Below are 14351 nucleotides of genomic sequence, written 5' to 3'. Positions count from 1 at the left end.
CTGTCTGGAGATACAACTCACCACTAGAACTGTTCCTCTGTCTGGAGAAACAACTCACCACTATAACTGTTCCTCTGTCAGATGAACAGATACAACTCACCACTATAACTGTTCCTCTGGAGATACAACTCACCACTAGAACTGTTCCTCTGGGGATACAACTCACCACTATAACTGTTCCTCTGTCTGGAGAAACAACTCACCACTAGAACTGTTCCTCTGGAGATACAACTCACCACTATAACTGTTCCTCTGTCTGGAGATACAACTCACCACTATAACTGTTCCTCTGTCTGGAGATACAACTCACCACTAGAACTGTTCCTCTGTCTGGAGATACAACTCACCACTATAACTGTTCCTCTGGAGATACAACTCACCACTAGAACTGTTCCTCTGGAGATACAACTCACCACTATAACTGTTTCTCTGTCTGGAGATACAACTCACCACTAGAACTGTTCCTCTGGAGATACAACTCACCACTATAACTGTTCCTCTGTCTGGAGATACAACTCACCACTATAACTGTTCCTCTGCTCTAGCCATTTGATTTGCCTCCCTGTTGGGCTGTCTATCGCTGTCAACATATTCTCTGCTGTCAGTCCGTGCTTCTTCTTGATCTCTGTCTCTTTATGTCTTACACGTTATAAAAGCCAAGCTAAGGACTTAAGCTATATATCAAACTAGTACCTGTCATATATTTTTATTTTATTTTAAATGTAAAATATTTAATTATTAGTAACCCCTCCACCAGGACAAATATCTTCTGTTGTTTTCTAGCTTTTTTGCTTTTTAGCTTTTTTGCTGCATATATACATATATACATTTACATAGACAAATATACATTTCACATACATGGTACTTTTATATAAAGCAGTCACCTAACAATAGTACATTACCAAATGTAAGCTTTTTAGTCCCGTTCCTCAGCCACTCTCAGCCCATCCCACCTATCACCATAGACCTCAGCTCTTTAATCCCTCCCCTCAGCCACTCTCAGCCCATCCCACCTATCACCATAGACCTCAGCTCTTTAATCCCAACCCTCAGCCACTCTCAGCCCATCCCACCTATCACCATAGACCTCAGCTCTTTAATCCCAACCCTCAGCCACTCTCAGCCCATCCCACCTATCACCATAGACCTCAGCTCTTTAATCCCGCCCCTCAGCCACTCTCAGCCCATCCCACCTATCACCATAGACCTCAGCTCTTTAATCCCGCCCCTCAGCCACTCTCAGCCCATCCCACCTATCACCATAGACCTCAGCTCTTTAATCCTGCCCCTCAGCCACTCTCAGCCCATCCCACCTATCACCATAGACCTCAGCTCTTTAATCCCTCCCCTAAGCCACTCTCAGCCCATCCCACCTATCACCATAGACCTCAGCTCTTTAATCCCAACCCTCAGCCCTCAGCTCTTTAATCCCGCCCCTCAGCCACTCTCAGCCCATCCCACCTATCACCATAGACCTCAGCTCTTTAGTCCCGCCCCCTCAGCCATTCTCAGCCCATCCCACCTATCACCATAGACCACCCACGTTCTGTCATGTTTTACAACATGTTTTTATCTTTCTAATCGTATTATATCCACAGATTGTGAGCTAAAGATGAACACCTTTCCTGTGATTATTATTGTATTATTTAGTGACTGACTATGGCTTTCCAAATCGCCCAACACTGCTATTTGTAAGGTTAATATTAATTGCATGTTATGGTGACCAGAAACCAGCTACATAGGGGTAATACCAGAATAAATGATCTATTGATTCTGTCTCTACAGAGCTGAGATTGTTGTATGCCCCAGATATATATATTCTGATGGTGGCAAGAATTTTCTATAAGAATTTAAATTGAAACTGAAACTGAAACTTGTTGAATCAAGTGTAGTTTTTTTCACATCAAAAATCTCATCCCATTTATTTTGCAACCTTATTGGCGCAGCTGTCAACATTTTTGTCTTCAGATGAAAACTGGTACATTTTTCTATTTATGCCAGTACCTTTCATATGTGTTATCATATTTATTTTTTATTTTACCTTTATTTAACTAGGCAAGTCAGTTTTGAGTTGTGGGTGTTTGTTTCTGTGTGAGTGTTTTGGCCACACGGTACTGTTTCGGTTTTCGTTTTTGTTCACATGGTTTATTGTTTTGTATTGCAGTGTTCAGTTCGTTTCTATTAAAAATCATCACGAACACTTACCACGCTGCTCTTTGGTCCGATCCTTCTTCCACCTCTGAATGCCGTTACAACCCCACTGCCACCACTATCTTCTACTGTAATCATCTTATAAAGTCATTCATAGTGTTAGAAATAGACTACTGAGGTATTCAAGGAATAAGTAGTTTCATCTAACACGTCCAAGCAGGAATAAATGATTCAAGATATGTTGATGTGCAGCCTAATCCAGTGATTGACATTAATTTTGGGTTGATATTTAGATTACAGTGTGACTATATGTGACTTGTTTCAGGAAACTAGGCAAATGGCACATGTGGAGAGGTATTTGAACGTAAACCCTTGTTTTTTTATATCAATCATAATTTTTGGGGTCAGAAATGCCTTCTGGAACATTTGAAATTTCATGTGCCTTAATTAATAACAAGCTTGTATGTCATCTGTAAATACGATGAAGCATTTTAAATTACCTGCCTAGTTGGTTTAGCCAGGGAAAAAGACCGGAAACTTCCCTCTAGCTATGATTAGCTGAGATAATGGTTGGGTTGGACATGCTGAGAGATGAGTTTGGATTGGTCTGCCATGTAGCATGCGTCTGTCTTAAACATGAGCTGCTCAGTATGTGTAGGTAATCTCTTCTAACGCTGCTTTTTTAAAAAGAAATCACGTAGTAGAACTGCAAAAGTGTTGCTAATGCTCTCCACTTTCTGGAGGATAATCGTGCCATGCTGATTCTCTCTGACTCTGAAAATGAATCAGACGATGAGAAAATTCTAGATTTAGGTAATAACATTTTCATTAAACCAGACACTGTAGTTTTCTGATGACAGCGATGGGGGGAGAAATGGCGATCAACAGTGTTCTTGTCACGGAAGAATTTGACCAAGTTTTGAAATCAGTGGAATACCCAGTGGAAGCAGAGTATGATAGCTAAGAATATGGAGAAAATTCTGCCGTTTGATTTCAAATATGCGTAGGGAGTCGAAAAGAGAACACAGAAGGATGTTGTATAAAACACCTGTCTCTGGATGACATCTTCAAACTAAGGGCAAACATGGCATCCGTGACAGAGAGGGAGAAGCGTTCATCTATGTACATGGGTAAGAGTCTAGCTATCTACATTTTTAGTTCTATTACATTTCTAATTTTTTCAGAAACTCATTTTCATTGCAAGTTAAAGGGTACTTTTGCTAGCTAGCTAACGTTAGCTGGCTCGCTAGCTAGCTAACGTTACGTGTATGATCTGTGTAGTAATATTATTAATATCTCAGAAAGCCATTTACATTGCTAGTTATAGCCTAATGTTAGCTAGCTAGCTAACATTGAACCTAGTTGGTTAGCTTTAGCTTCATGCATGCATGGTGATAACATTATGAGTTGGGATGGTTCATTGTTTAGCTAGCTAGCTACATGTAAAAACAAAAATAGACTCCACCACGCAAGTAACCATTTCACCGTTTACACCTTCTGTATCCTGTGCATGTAACAAATACACTTTCATTTTATTTGATATAGTGTGTGTTTATCAGAGACGGTAATGGGAAGAACAGCATGACCTGCACCAAAGTCAAATTAGGATATAAAGTTAGGCCAACGAGACAGTGTCCAAGTTCAAAACTTCTCAGAATGCGCTTGCTTTTCTTTCGTCATACTCACAACCTGAAGCAATTTTCTGTAATTCGCCCGCCATTAACTTGTAAATAAGTATCTTGTTGTGAGTTTATTTTCCTGTGATAATGAATACAAATGAGCTAAAGTTAAGATGTTGTCAGCTATTGTATGGTAACTATTTGAACTGGCTAGCCAGCTAACTTAACGTTAGCTAGCCAGCCAACAAGCTTAAAACAAATTTTATTTATTTTAATTAACTTTATTTAAGATATTTTTTTTGTACGATTTTTTCGCAATTTCTCTGTTATACTAATCTGTAACGAGCGTTTGGCTGATCAGTGGGCAACGGCCGGCCCCCCTACCAAAATGGACCAGACCGTTTTTCTGAAAGGCAAAGAAAGCCTGCTGCTGTGATGATCGAGCCACTCTCAAGTCACTCTCCTCTCCCCGTTGTGCTAGAGTGTTCTGATCATATAACATTTCAAAATACAATTAAGGGAAAAACACAGCTTTGGGAGATTCTTCCCTTTGTCCCTGTCGAAGAGAGGAGGGTCTCAGCTTTCTGTTGGTATAATTTGTATTTTTCAACTCTCAACAGAAACTATTTTACAACCAGGATATTTTATGTGGCTTTGAGATATAGAGTGGGGGCGCGTGAGAAATGCACACCGGTCTTTGTCAGGGCATAGGCCTATAGTTCTTAAGGGTCGTATCCTACAACTGCATGTTTTTTAGACCATTAAAGGACCTAGATGTAATTTCAGAAAATGTCCTTAATATAGCTACAGTAATAGTGTAATGATAGTGTTTCACAACATTCTTTCACAGATTTGTTATTGGTCCCACACAAAATTGCATTTTAATAGTCCAGCGTTCTTATTGGTCAACAAAACACTGGTTGTCTCTTGTTGTCGAATTGACTGTGGCCAGCAAATCTCTTGTTGCCAATACAACAAATTTGACAACAAGAGATTTGTTGGCTGCAGTCAATTTGACAACAAGAGAAGCAGTGGGCATTATATTTAGAGTTAGCTAGTTAATGTGTTTTGTATTTACACTTCATCAGGTGTTAAACCACAAAGTAACTAGCCTATGATACTAGTTAGTGTACATAAAGATGTATGTAATTAATACATTTTAACTGTCAAATATGTGACCAACTGGCTTTATTTATAAGTAAAACCATTTGAAATAGTGTTTTTTTACATTGGATAAAAGTAGAGACAGAGCTAGAAAAAGGTATATAATACACTACAGTTGAGGAACAATGGGAAAGTCATTCTGTTGTGAAAGTTGATAAACTTGTAACCCCACTTTTTGGTACACCTACTGGAGGGCTCCTCTCTGTCTACACCCATTCAGCATTGTTCTTAAACATTAGCCCCACCCATCTCTTTAAGGATTCACGTGAGGCCATGTGCCAAACAGAGTGAGTATGGTAGTGTACTAAACAGAGTGAGTACGGTAGTGTACTAAACAGAGTGAGTACGGTAGTGTACTAAACAGAGTGAGTACGGTAGTGTACTAAACAGAGTAAGTAGGGTAGTGTACTAAACAGAGAGTACAGTAGTGTACTAAACAGAGTGAGTACGGTAGTGTACTAAACAGAGTGAGTACTGTAGTGTACTAAACAGAGTGAGTACGGTAGTGTACTAAACAGAGTGAGTACGGTAGTGTACTAAACAGAGTGAGTACGGTAGTGTACTAAACAGAGTGAGTACGGTAGTGTACTAAACAACCAAACATTTCATGACTAAAGGCTGGTTTATCCTACGTCTATTGACATGCCTGGAGACAGTTGTCACGGTGACATCCTGAACATTCTATTGTCATCCGACATCAAACTTGTCATTGTTCTATTGTTCTGCCCCTGAACAAGGCAAGTCAGTTATGAACAAGTTCTTACTTACAATGACATTTATGAAAATACAAGTATCTTACATCATTTAAAAGCGTAACCGCTTTGTCAGATTTCAAAAAGGCTTTATGGTGAAAGCATACCATGTGATTATCTGAGGACAGCGCCCCGCATACACCAGCATTAAAAACATTTTTCAAACCAGCAGAGGCATCACAAAAATCAGAAATAGCGATAAAATAAATCACTTACCTTTGAAGATCTTCCTCTGTTGGCAATCCCAAGGGTCCCAGCTACACAACAAATGGTTGTTTTGTTTGATAAAGTCCTTCTTTATATCCCAAAAAGTCAGTTTAGTTGGCGCGTTTGATTCAGTAATCCACCATTTCCACTTGTTCAACATGCAGACAAAGGAATCCGAAAAGTTACCAACAAACTTCATCCAAACAAGTCAAACAATGTTTCTAATAAATCCTCCGGTACCCTAATATGTAAATAAATTAATATTTAACACATAATGTAGTATGCTGTGGCAGCAGAATCAGAATCCTTTAGGTAACATTTATAAATAAGATGTTTTATTAATTTTCACAAGTATGCTTATGTGGGAAAAGTTACTTTTCCCATTGGGGAGAGGTCAGGCTTGTCTTCTTATGGGAATGTGTCTAACTATTTACATGTCCTCTCTGAGGTTGCCCTGATCTTGATTTAGTATATGGCCTAGGAGGCTCACTGTCTCCGTGAGCTTGTCCAGGAGGGTTTGTATTTGAGATGGGAGTATCTAAAATGACAATTGATATATACCATTGGATGAGGTAATGTCTTGGTTGTTGTACTAAGAACGAGATAAGAGCTTTGTTTTAGAAGTATTAGAAGAGCAAACCGAATGATAATTTATAGCCAATGCTGTCTGGCTATGTGTGTCTCTGCTATAAAGGATCTCAGTTGCCATTATGTAAGCACTCTCAGAGAATTCATTTATAGACACTGAATTGATCTGAGAGTCACAGGACTATGGTGAAGCTCATATAATTAAAGATGGACTTTATGATAACTCTGACTTGTGGGTGGTTTGCTCTCTCACGATTTGGTAATACAGGAAATCTCCACGACAATGTTCAATATCGGAGATAAATAATGAGATGCACGCCCTCATCCACGCGCGCCACAAGACTACAGTCCAAATGAGAGCCACCTTGAAAAACTACAACTACTAATTCATTTTTCAAAAAACAGGTCTGAACCCCTTTCTAAAGACTGTTAACATCTAGCGGAAGCCAAAGGAACTGCAATCTGGGAAAATTGTCACACTCTTATGACAATAGACATAGCTTCCCACACTAATGACTATAGACATAGCTTCCCACACTAATGACAATAGACATAGCTTCCCACACTAATGACAATAGACATAGCTTCCCACACTCTAATGACAATAGACATAGCTTCGCACACTCTAATGACAATAGACATAGCTTCCCACACTAATGACAATAGACATAGCTTCCCACACTCTAATGACAATAGACATAGCTTCCCACACTAATGACTGTAGACATAGCTTCCCACACTAATGACTGTAGACATAGCTTCCCACACTAATGACTGTAGACATAGCTTCCCACACTAATGACTGTAGACATAGCTTCCCACACTAATGACTGTAGACATAGCTTCCCACACTAATGACTGTAGACATAGCTTCCCACACTCTAATGACAATGGCAGAATATGGGGGATTTTTAAACAGAGGTTTTCACTGATCCTTTCAAAGTTGGTCGTATTATATATCAATTGAAAGGTAATTTCATGACCATCAGAACCACTTGTCAAACTAAGTTTAAGATGTATTAAGGTTTCCTATTTAAAGCAACGTATGTACCCTAGAAGTCAATGGGTCCAAATTATTTTGACTTGAACAATCAGAGAAAGCTACCATTGCTGCACACCGCTAACACACATTTTCCACATAGACCTTACATATTTTTTAAACTATGATGAGCCAGACGGCACAAATTTGGGGGTCTGGCTCATTGACTAAAGTGTTATGTGGTATATTGTATCTTCTGATGAGAAATACTAGGGGATTTAAGGGAATGACCCTTAAAGTTCAATGTTATAACTGAGATTTAGAAGTTCAAGGCCAGTCTGCGATAGAAGTGCAGCTTAGATCTGTGTGTGTGTGTGTGTGTGTAACATACCTGAGCACACCCGGGGCACTCGTTACCGTTCTCGCAGGTCCTGCGGCGTGAATGGATGCCGCCTCCGCAGGGCACTGTGCAGCGTTCCCATGCTGACCATGCCGACCAATAGACATGAGGTGGGCAGGGCAGGTGCTCGTTGCAATACCTGAGAAGGACAAAGACCACAGGGGATGGGGATATGTGTGTGTGTGTGTGTGTGTGTGTGTGTGTGTGTGTGTGTGTGTGTGCGTGCGTGCGTGCGCGCGTGCGGGTGTGTGTGTGTGTGTGTGCGTGTGTGTGTGTGAAGACGAGTATCACACAGAGGCTATAGAAGTGATGGGGGAACTTTACCCAGTAGTATCCCCAAGACAGCCTATCTTTAGAGTGGTTGGCTGTAAATGATGGTCTTTTTGACATGATACACACAAATCATGTCCAATCAATTGAATTTACCACAGGTGGACTCCAATCAAGTTGTAGAAACATCTCAAGGATGATCAATGGAAACAGGATGCACCTGAGCTCATAGCAAAGGTTTTGAATACTTATGTAAATAAGGTATATATGTTTTACATTTTTAATACATTCGCAAAGAATTCTAAAAACCTGCTTTCGTTTTGTCATTATGGGGTATTGTGTGTACTGTAGATTGATGAGGAAAACAATTAATACAATCAATTTTAGTATAAGGCTGTAACTCAACAAAATGTGGAAAAAGTCAATATGTTTCCGAATGGACTGTATACCGATCGATCCCACAAGAAAAAAGAAGACTGACTAATTATAGAGAACTACTGTACAGTCCCAAGATAGACAGGCAAACTGTCAGAACAGACAGACCGATGTTGACTCGTAAACTCCCGTTTGAACAACCACATTTTAACTGAGAGAAATATTCCACTTTTATGTCGCCATCAACAGAGAAATATTCCACTTTTATGTCGCCATCAACAGAGAAATATTCCACTTTTATGTCGCTATCAACAGAGAAATATTACACTTTTATGTCGACATCAACAGAGAAATATTCCACTTTTATGTCGCCATCAACAGAGAAATATTACACTTTTATGTCGCCATCAACAGAGAAATATTACACTTTTATGTCGACATCAACAGAGAAATATTACACTTTTATGTCGCCATCAACAGAGAAATATTCCACTTTTATGTCGCCATCAACAGAGAAATATTCCATTTTTATGTCGCCATCAACAGAGAAATATTCCACTTTTATGTCGCCATCAAGAGAGAAATATTCCACTTTTATGTCGACATCAACAGAGAAATATTCCACTTTTATGTCGCCATCAAGAGAGAAATATTCCACTTTTATGTCGCCATCAACAGAGAAATATTCCACTTTTATGTCGACATCAACAGAGAAATATTCCACTTTTATGTCGCCATCAAGAGAGAAATATTCCACTTTTATGTCGCCATCAACAGAGAAATATTCCACTTTTATGTCGACATCAACAGAGAAATATTCCACTTTTATGTCGACATCAACAGAGAAATATTACACTTTTATGTCGACATCAACAGAGAAATATTCCACTTTTATGTCGCCATCAACAGAGAAATATTCCACTTTTATGTCGACATCAACAGAGAAATATTCCACTTTTATGTCGCCATCAACAGAGAAATATTCCACTTTTATGTCGACATCAACAGAGAAATATTCCACTTTTATGTCGCCATCAACAGAGAAATATTCCACTTTTATGTCGACATCAACAGAGAAATATTCCACTTTTATGTCGACATCAACAGAGAAATATTACACTTTTATGTCGCTATCAACAGAGAAATATTCCACTTTTATGTCGTCATCAACAGATAAATATTCCACTTTTATGTCGCCATCAACAGAGAAATTACACCCTATGAAGGTAGATTTACAATTGAAATCCCAAAGGCTGTGAATGCACCATATGTGTGCTCACAAAGTGTGAACATCCTCGGAGATTGATAAATGAAATCCCAAAGGCTGTGAATGCACCATATGTGTGCTCACACAGTGTGAACAGATTGATAAATGTGCATTTATGAAAGCTATATTTTAATTAGTCTTAATGCATATTCCATATATTTTTTTATCTACCAGCTCTCACATTCTCATGTCAGAATTAAACATCCATGTTTCTCAAACATCACATTTAGAAGTTGCTCCAAATGTCACATTTCTATGTGTTTAGGCATTTTGGTTAACTTTCTATTGCCGGATTCAAACTTACAACTTGTCACCCTTTGGAATCAGAGGCTGTCCAAAACATCCTAAAACCAACACCTTCTTGAAGGTAACAGTTAGTGGCCTGTTTCCAAGTCATTTTTTTTATTTTACCTTTATTTAACTAGGCAAGTCAGTTAAGAACAAATTCTTATTTTCAATGACGGCCTAAGAACAGTGGGTTAACTGCCTGTTCAGGGGCAGAACGACAGATTTGTTGTACCTTGTCAGCTCGGGGATTTGAACTTGTAACCTTGCGGTTACAAGTCCGACACTCTAACCACTAGGCTACCCTGCCGCCCCGAATGTCCTCAGGCATGGATGGACATCGATTACTGACTTGTATTATGGGTGACCTGGCTGACTTGTATTATGGGTGACCTGGCTGACTTGTGTTATGGGTGACCTGTCCTTGTCCCATTACGCTCCAGGGGATTCCTTGTGGCGGGCCATGCACATGCACGCTGACCTCGGCCGTCAGTTGTACAGTGTTTCCTCAGACACATTGCTTCCAGGTCAAGGGAGCAGTGCGGTAAGAAGAAATGCGGCTTGGCAGGGTCATTTTCGGAGGACACATAGCTCTCGACCTTCGACCTCTCCTGAGTCCGTACAGGACTTGCAGCGATGGGACAAAAGTATAATTACCAATTGGACATCACAAGTATAAGGGGTAAAAAGTATACTTTTTTTCATAAACACGTCTGTTGGTGAGAAACGTAAGCAATTTAGATAGATATTACAGCGCAATGAAAAGTTGAAATAGAAAAACATTTGTGTGTTACTCTGTTTTCCTACTAAACCATTTACATTAAAGAGCCTGAGATTTGGCTGAGGAAGGGGAGACGGAGAGAGAGAGGGGGAGAGAGGGAGAGAGAGAGAGAGGTGTAGAGAGAGAGCGAGAAAGAGAGAGGGAGGTATATATATATATATATATAGAGTGAGAGAGAGAGAGAGGTGGAGGTACAGAGAGAGAGAGCGAGAGAAGGAGGTACAGAGATAGAGAGAAAGAAAGAGAAAGAGAGAGAGAGGTGAGGTACAGAGAGAGAGAGAGAGAGAGAGAGAGAGAGTGAGAGAGAGAGAGAGAGTAAGAGAGAGAGAGAGAGAGGGAGAGGGGCTGAATGATGGAGGGAGAGAAGCACTGATTGCAAAAGAAAGTGAGAGACAGAACGCGAGGGAGGAAAGGAAGCAAGGGAGGGAGAGAATGGCTGTAAATATGACATAGTGCCCATGATAGCGATAGCAGAAAGGTCCCCGCAGAGATCAGACACGGAGGAGACAGGGCCCCCTGCAGAGATCAAAATGGAGGAGACAGGGTCCCCTGCAGAGATCAGAAGGGAGGAGACAGGGCCCCCTGCAGAGATCAGAATGGAGAAGACAGGGACCCTTGAAGAGATCAGAATGGAGGAGACAGGGCGCCCTGCAGAGATCAGAATGGAGGAGACAGGGCGCCCTGCAGAGATCAGAATGGAGGAGACAGGGCGCCCGGCAGAGATCAGAATGGAGGAGACAGGGCGCCCTGCAGAGATCAGCAGGGAGGAGACAGGGCGCCCGGCAGAGATCAGAAGGGAGGAGACAGACCCATTGATCTGCAGAGTCCCCTGCTCAGAATAAAGGGAGACAGCCTTAACCAGATCCATAGTAAATAGATTCATAAACTCATCGTCAATCCAGCCATGCAAATCATTCTGCTCTCAGATTAGATTAGCCTTCGTTTAATGCAACATCCTCCCTGGGCAGGAAGTCAAGAAGAAAATGGTGCTGTATACTGCCCTATATGAGCTGAGTAAGCAGGGGAATACATACGCTTGAACATTAGCCAGACAGACTTTGGCCCCATTGCATTGACTGGGATAGCAGTTAATGTCAAGAAACCATGGCCAAACTTCTGGAGAGAGACTGGAATGTGTGTGTGTGGCTACTGCATGTGCCTGAGGGCTTTCAATACTGTATCTCTAACCACAGCCATCTGGCCTCAGAGGGAGAGAGAGAGAGAGAGAGAGAGAGAGAGAGAGAGAGAGAGAGAGAGAGAGAGAGAGAGAGAGAGAGAGAGAGAGAGAGAGAGAGAGAGAGAGAGAGAGAGAGAGAGAGAGAGAGAGAGAGAGAGAGAGAGAGAGAGAGAGAGAGAGAGAGAGAGAGAGAGGGAGAGAGAGGTATATATATATATTTCATATATATCATATATATTTATATATAGAGAGAGAGAGAGAGGGAGACACAGAGAGAGAGGGAGGTATATAAATATATATATATACACATATAGAGAGAGAGAGAGAGAGAGAGGAGAGAGAGAGAGAGAGAGAGAGAGAGAGAGAGAGAGAGAGAGAGAGAGAGACAGAGAGAGAGAGAGAGAGAGAGCGGGAGGGAGGTACAGAGAGAGAGAGATAACATAACATTTGAAATGTCTCTATTCCTTTCAAGTGTAATGAGTGTAATGTTTACTGTTAATTTGTTCATGTTTATTTCACTTCTGTTATTTATCTAATTCACCTGCTTTGGCAATGTTAACATATATTTCCCATGCCAATAAAGCCCTTAAATTGAATTGAGAGAGAGAGAGAGAGAGAGAGAGAGAGAGAGAGTGACCAGCGCGCGAGTAGGACCATGAAACCCATTTCTTCTCTGACAGACAGTTCTCTTCTCTGACAGACAGACCCTTCTCCTCTCTAAACAGACAGACCCTTCTCCTCTCTAACCAGACAGACCCTTCTCTTCTCTAAACAGACAGACCCTTCTCCTCTCTAAACAGAAAGACACTTCTCCTCTCTGACACACAGACCCTTCTCCTCTCTAACCAGACAGACCCTTCTCCTCTCTAAACAGACAGACCCTTCTCCTCTCTATACAGACAGACCCTTCTCCTCTCTAAACAGACAGACCCTTCTCCTCTCTTCTCTGACAGAACCTTCTCCTCTCTAAACAGACAGACACTTCTCCTCTCTAAACAGACAGACCCTTCTCCTCTCTAAACTGACAGACCCTTCTCTTCTCTAAACAGACAGACCCTTCTCCTCTCTAAACAGTCAGATCCTTCTCCTCTCTAACCAGACAGACCCTTCTCCTCTCTAAACAGACAGACCCTTCTCCTCTCTAACCAGACAGACCCTTCTCCTCTCTAACCAGACAGACCCTTCTCCTCTCTAAACAGACAGACCCTTCTCCTCTCTTCTCTGACAGACCGTTCTCTTCTCTAAACAGACAGACCCTTCTCCTCTCTTCTCTGACAGACAGACCGTTCTCTTCTCATCAACAGACAGACCCTTCTCTTCCCTGATAGACAGACCATTCTCCTCTCTAAACAGACCCTTCTCCTCTCTAAACAGACAGACCCTTCTCCTCTCTAAACAGACAGACCCTTCTCCTCTCTAACCAGACAGACCCTTCTCCTCTCTGACAGATATACCCTTCTCCTCTCTGACAGACAGACCCTTCTCCTCTCTAAACAGACAGACCCTTCTCCTCTCTGACAGACAGACCCTTCTCCTCTCTGACAGACAGACAGACCCTTCTCCTCTCCTCTCAAAACAGACAGACCGTTCTCCTCTCTAAACAGACAGACCTTTCTCCTCTCTAAACAGACAGACCCTTCTCTTCTCTAAACAGACAGACCCTTCTCCTCTCTGACAGACAGACCCTTCTCCTCTCCTCTCAAAACAGACAGACCGTTCTCCTCTCTAAACAGACAAACCCTTCTCCTCTCTAAACAGACAGACCCTTCTCCTCTCTAAACAGACAGACCCTTCTCCTCTCTAACCAGACAGACCCTTCTATTCTCTGACAGACAGACCCTTCTCTTCTCTAAACAGACAGACCCTTCTCTTCTCTAAACAGACAGACCCTTCTCCTCTCTAACCAGACAGACCCTTCTCTTCTCTGACAGACAGACCCTTCTCTTCTCTAAACAGACAGACCCTTCTCTTCTCTGACAGACAGACCCTTCTCTTCTCTGACAGACAGACCCTTCTCTTCTCTGACAGACAGACCCTTCTCTTCTCTGACAGACAGACCCTTCTCTTCTCTAAAAAGACAGACCCTTCTCCTCTCTAAACAGACAGACTGTTCTCTTCTCTGACAGACAGACCGTTCTCTTCTCTAAACAGACAGACCCTTCTCCCCTCTAAACAGACAGACCCTTCTCTTCACTAAACAGACAGACCCTTCTCTTCTCTGACAGACCCTTCTCTTCTTTAGGAGAGAGTGATAGTGACACAGCATATTTCATCCATTAAAACATGTCTCCTCCACAGAGTGTAAAATCACCAAGCCCTACTGTAGGATCCTAATG

The 14351-nt window shown here is 41.5% G+C and overlaps 1 protein-coding gene across 4 annotated transcripts in view; it reads right to left on the bottom strand.

Moving 5' to 3' along the window:
* The window catches only part of LOC110489566 (semaphorin-5A), a 295669-nt gene that overhangs the window by 73618 nt on the left and 207700 nt on the right, over positions 1-14351 (bottom strand). For all 4 annotated transcript variants that reach the window (XR_005036038.2, XR_016486534.1, XM_036943683.2 and 1 more), the window contains exon 15: positions 7852-7999. Coding sequence is in view for 2 of the 4 variants with exons in the window: in XM_036943683.2 (XP_036799578.2) it covers positions 7852-7999 (148 nt within the window). In the remaining 2 variants the exon portion in view is untranslated. The remainder of the gene's footprint in view (positions 1-7851; positions 8000-14351) is intronic.

Source organism: Oncorhynchus mykiss, chromosome 15 (genome assembly GCF_057628025.1).
Source record: "Oncorhynchus mykiss isolate SJ-2025 chromosome 15, ASM5762802v1, whole genome shotgun sequence".
Taxonomy (NCBI): Eukaryota; Metazoa; Chordata; class Actinopteri; order Salmoniformes; family Salmonidae; genus Oncorhynchus; species Oncorhynchus mykiss.
Note: the sequence above shows the minus strand (reverse complement) of the source record. Positions and strands in the feature narration are given on the sequence as shown.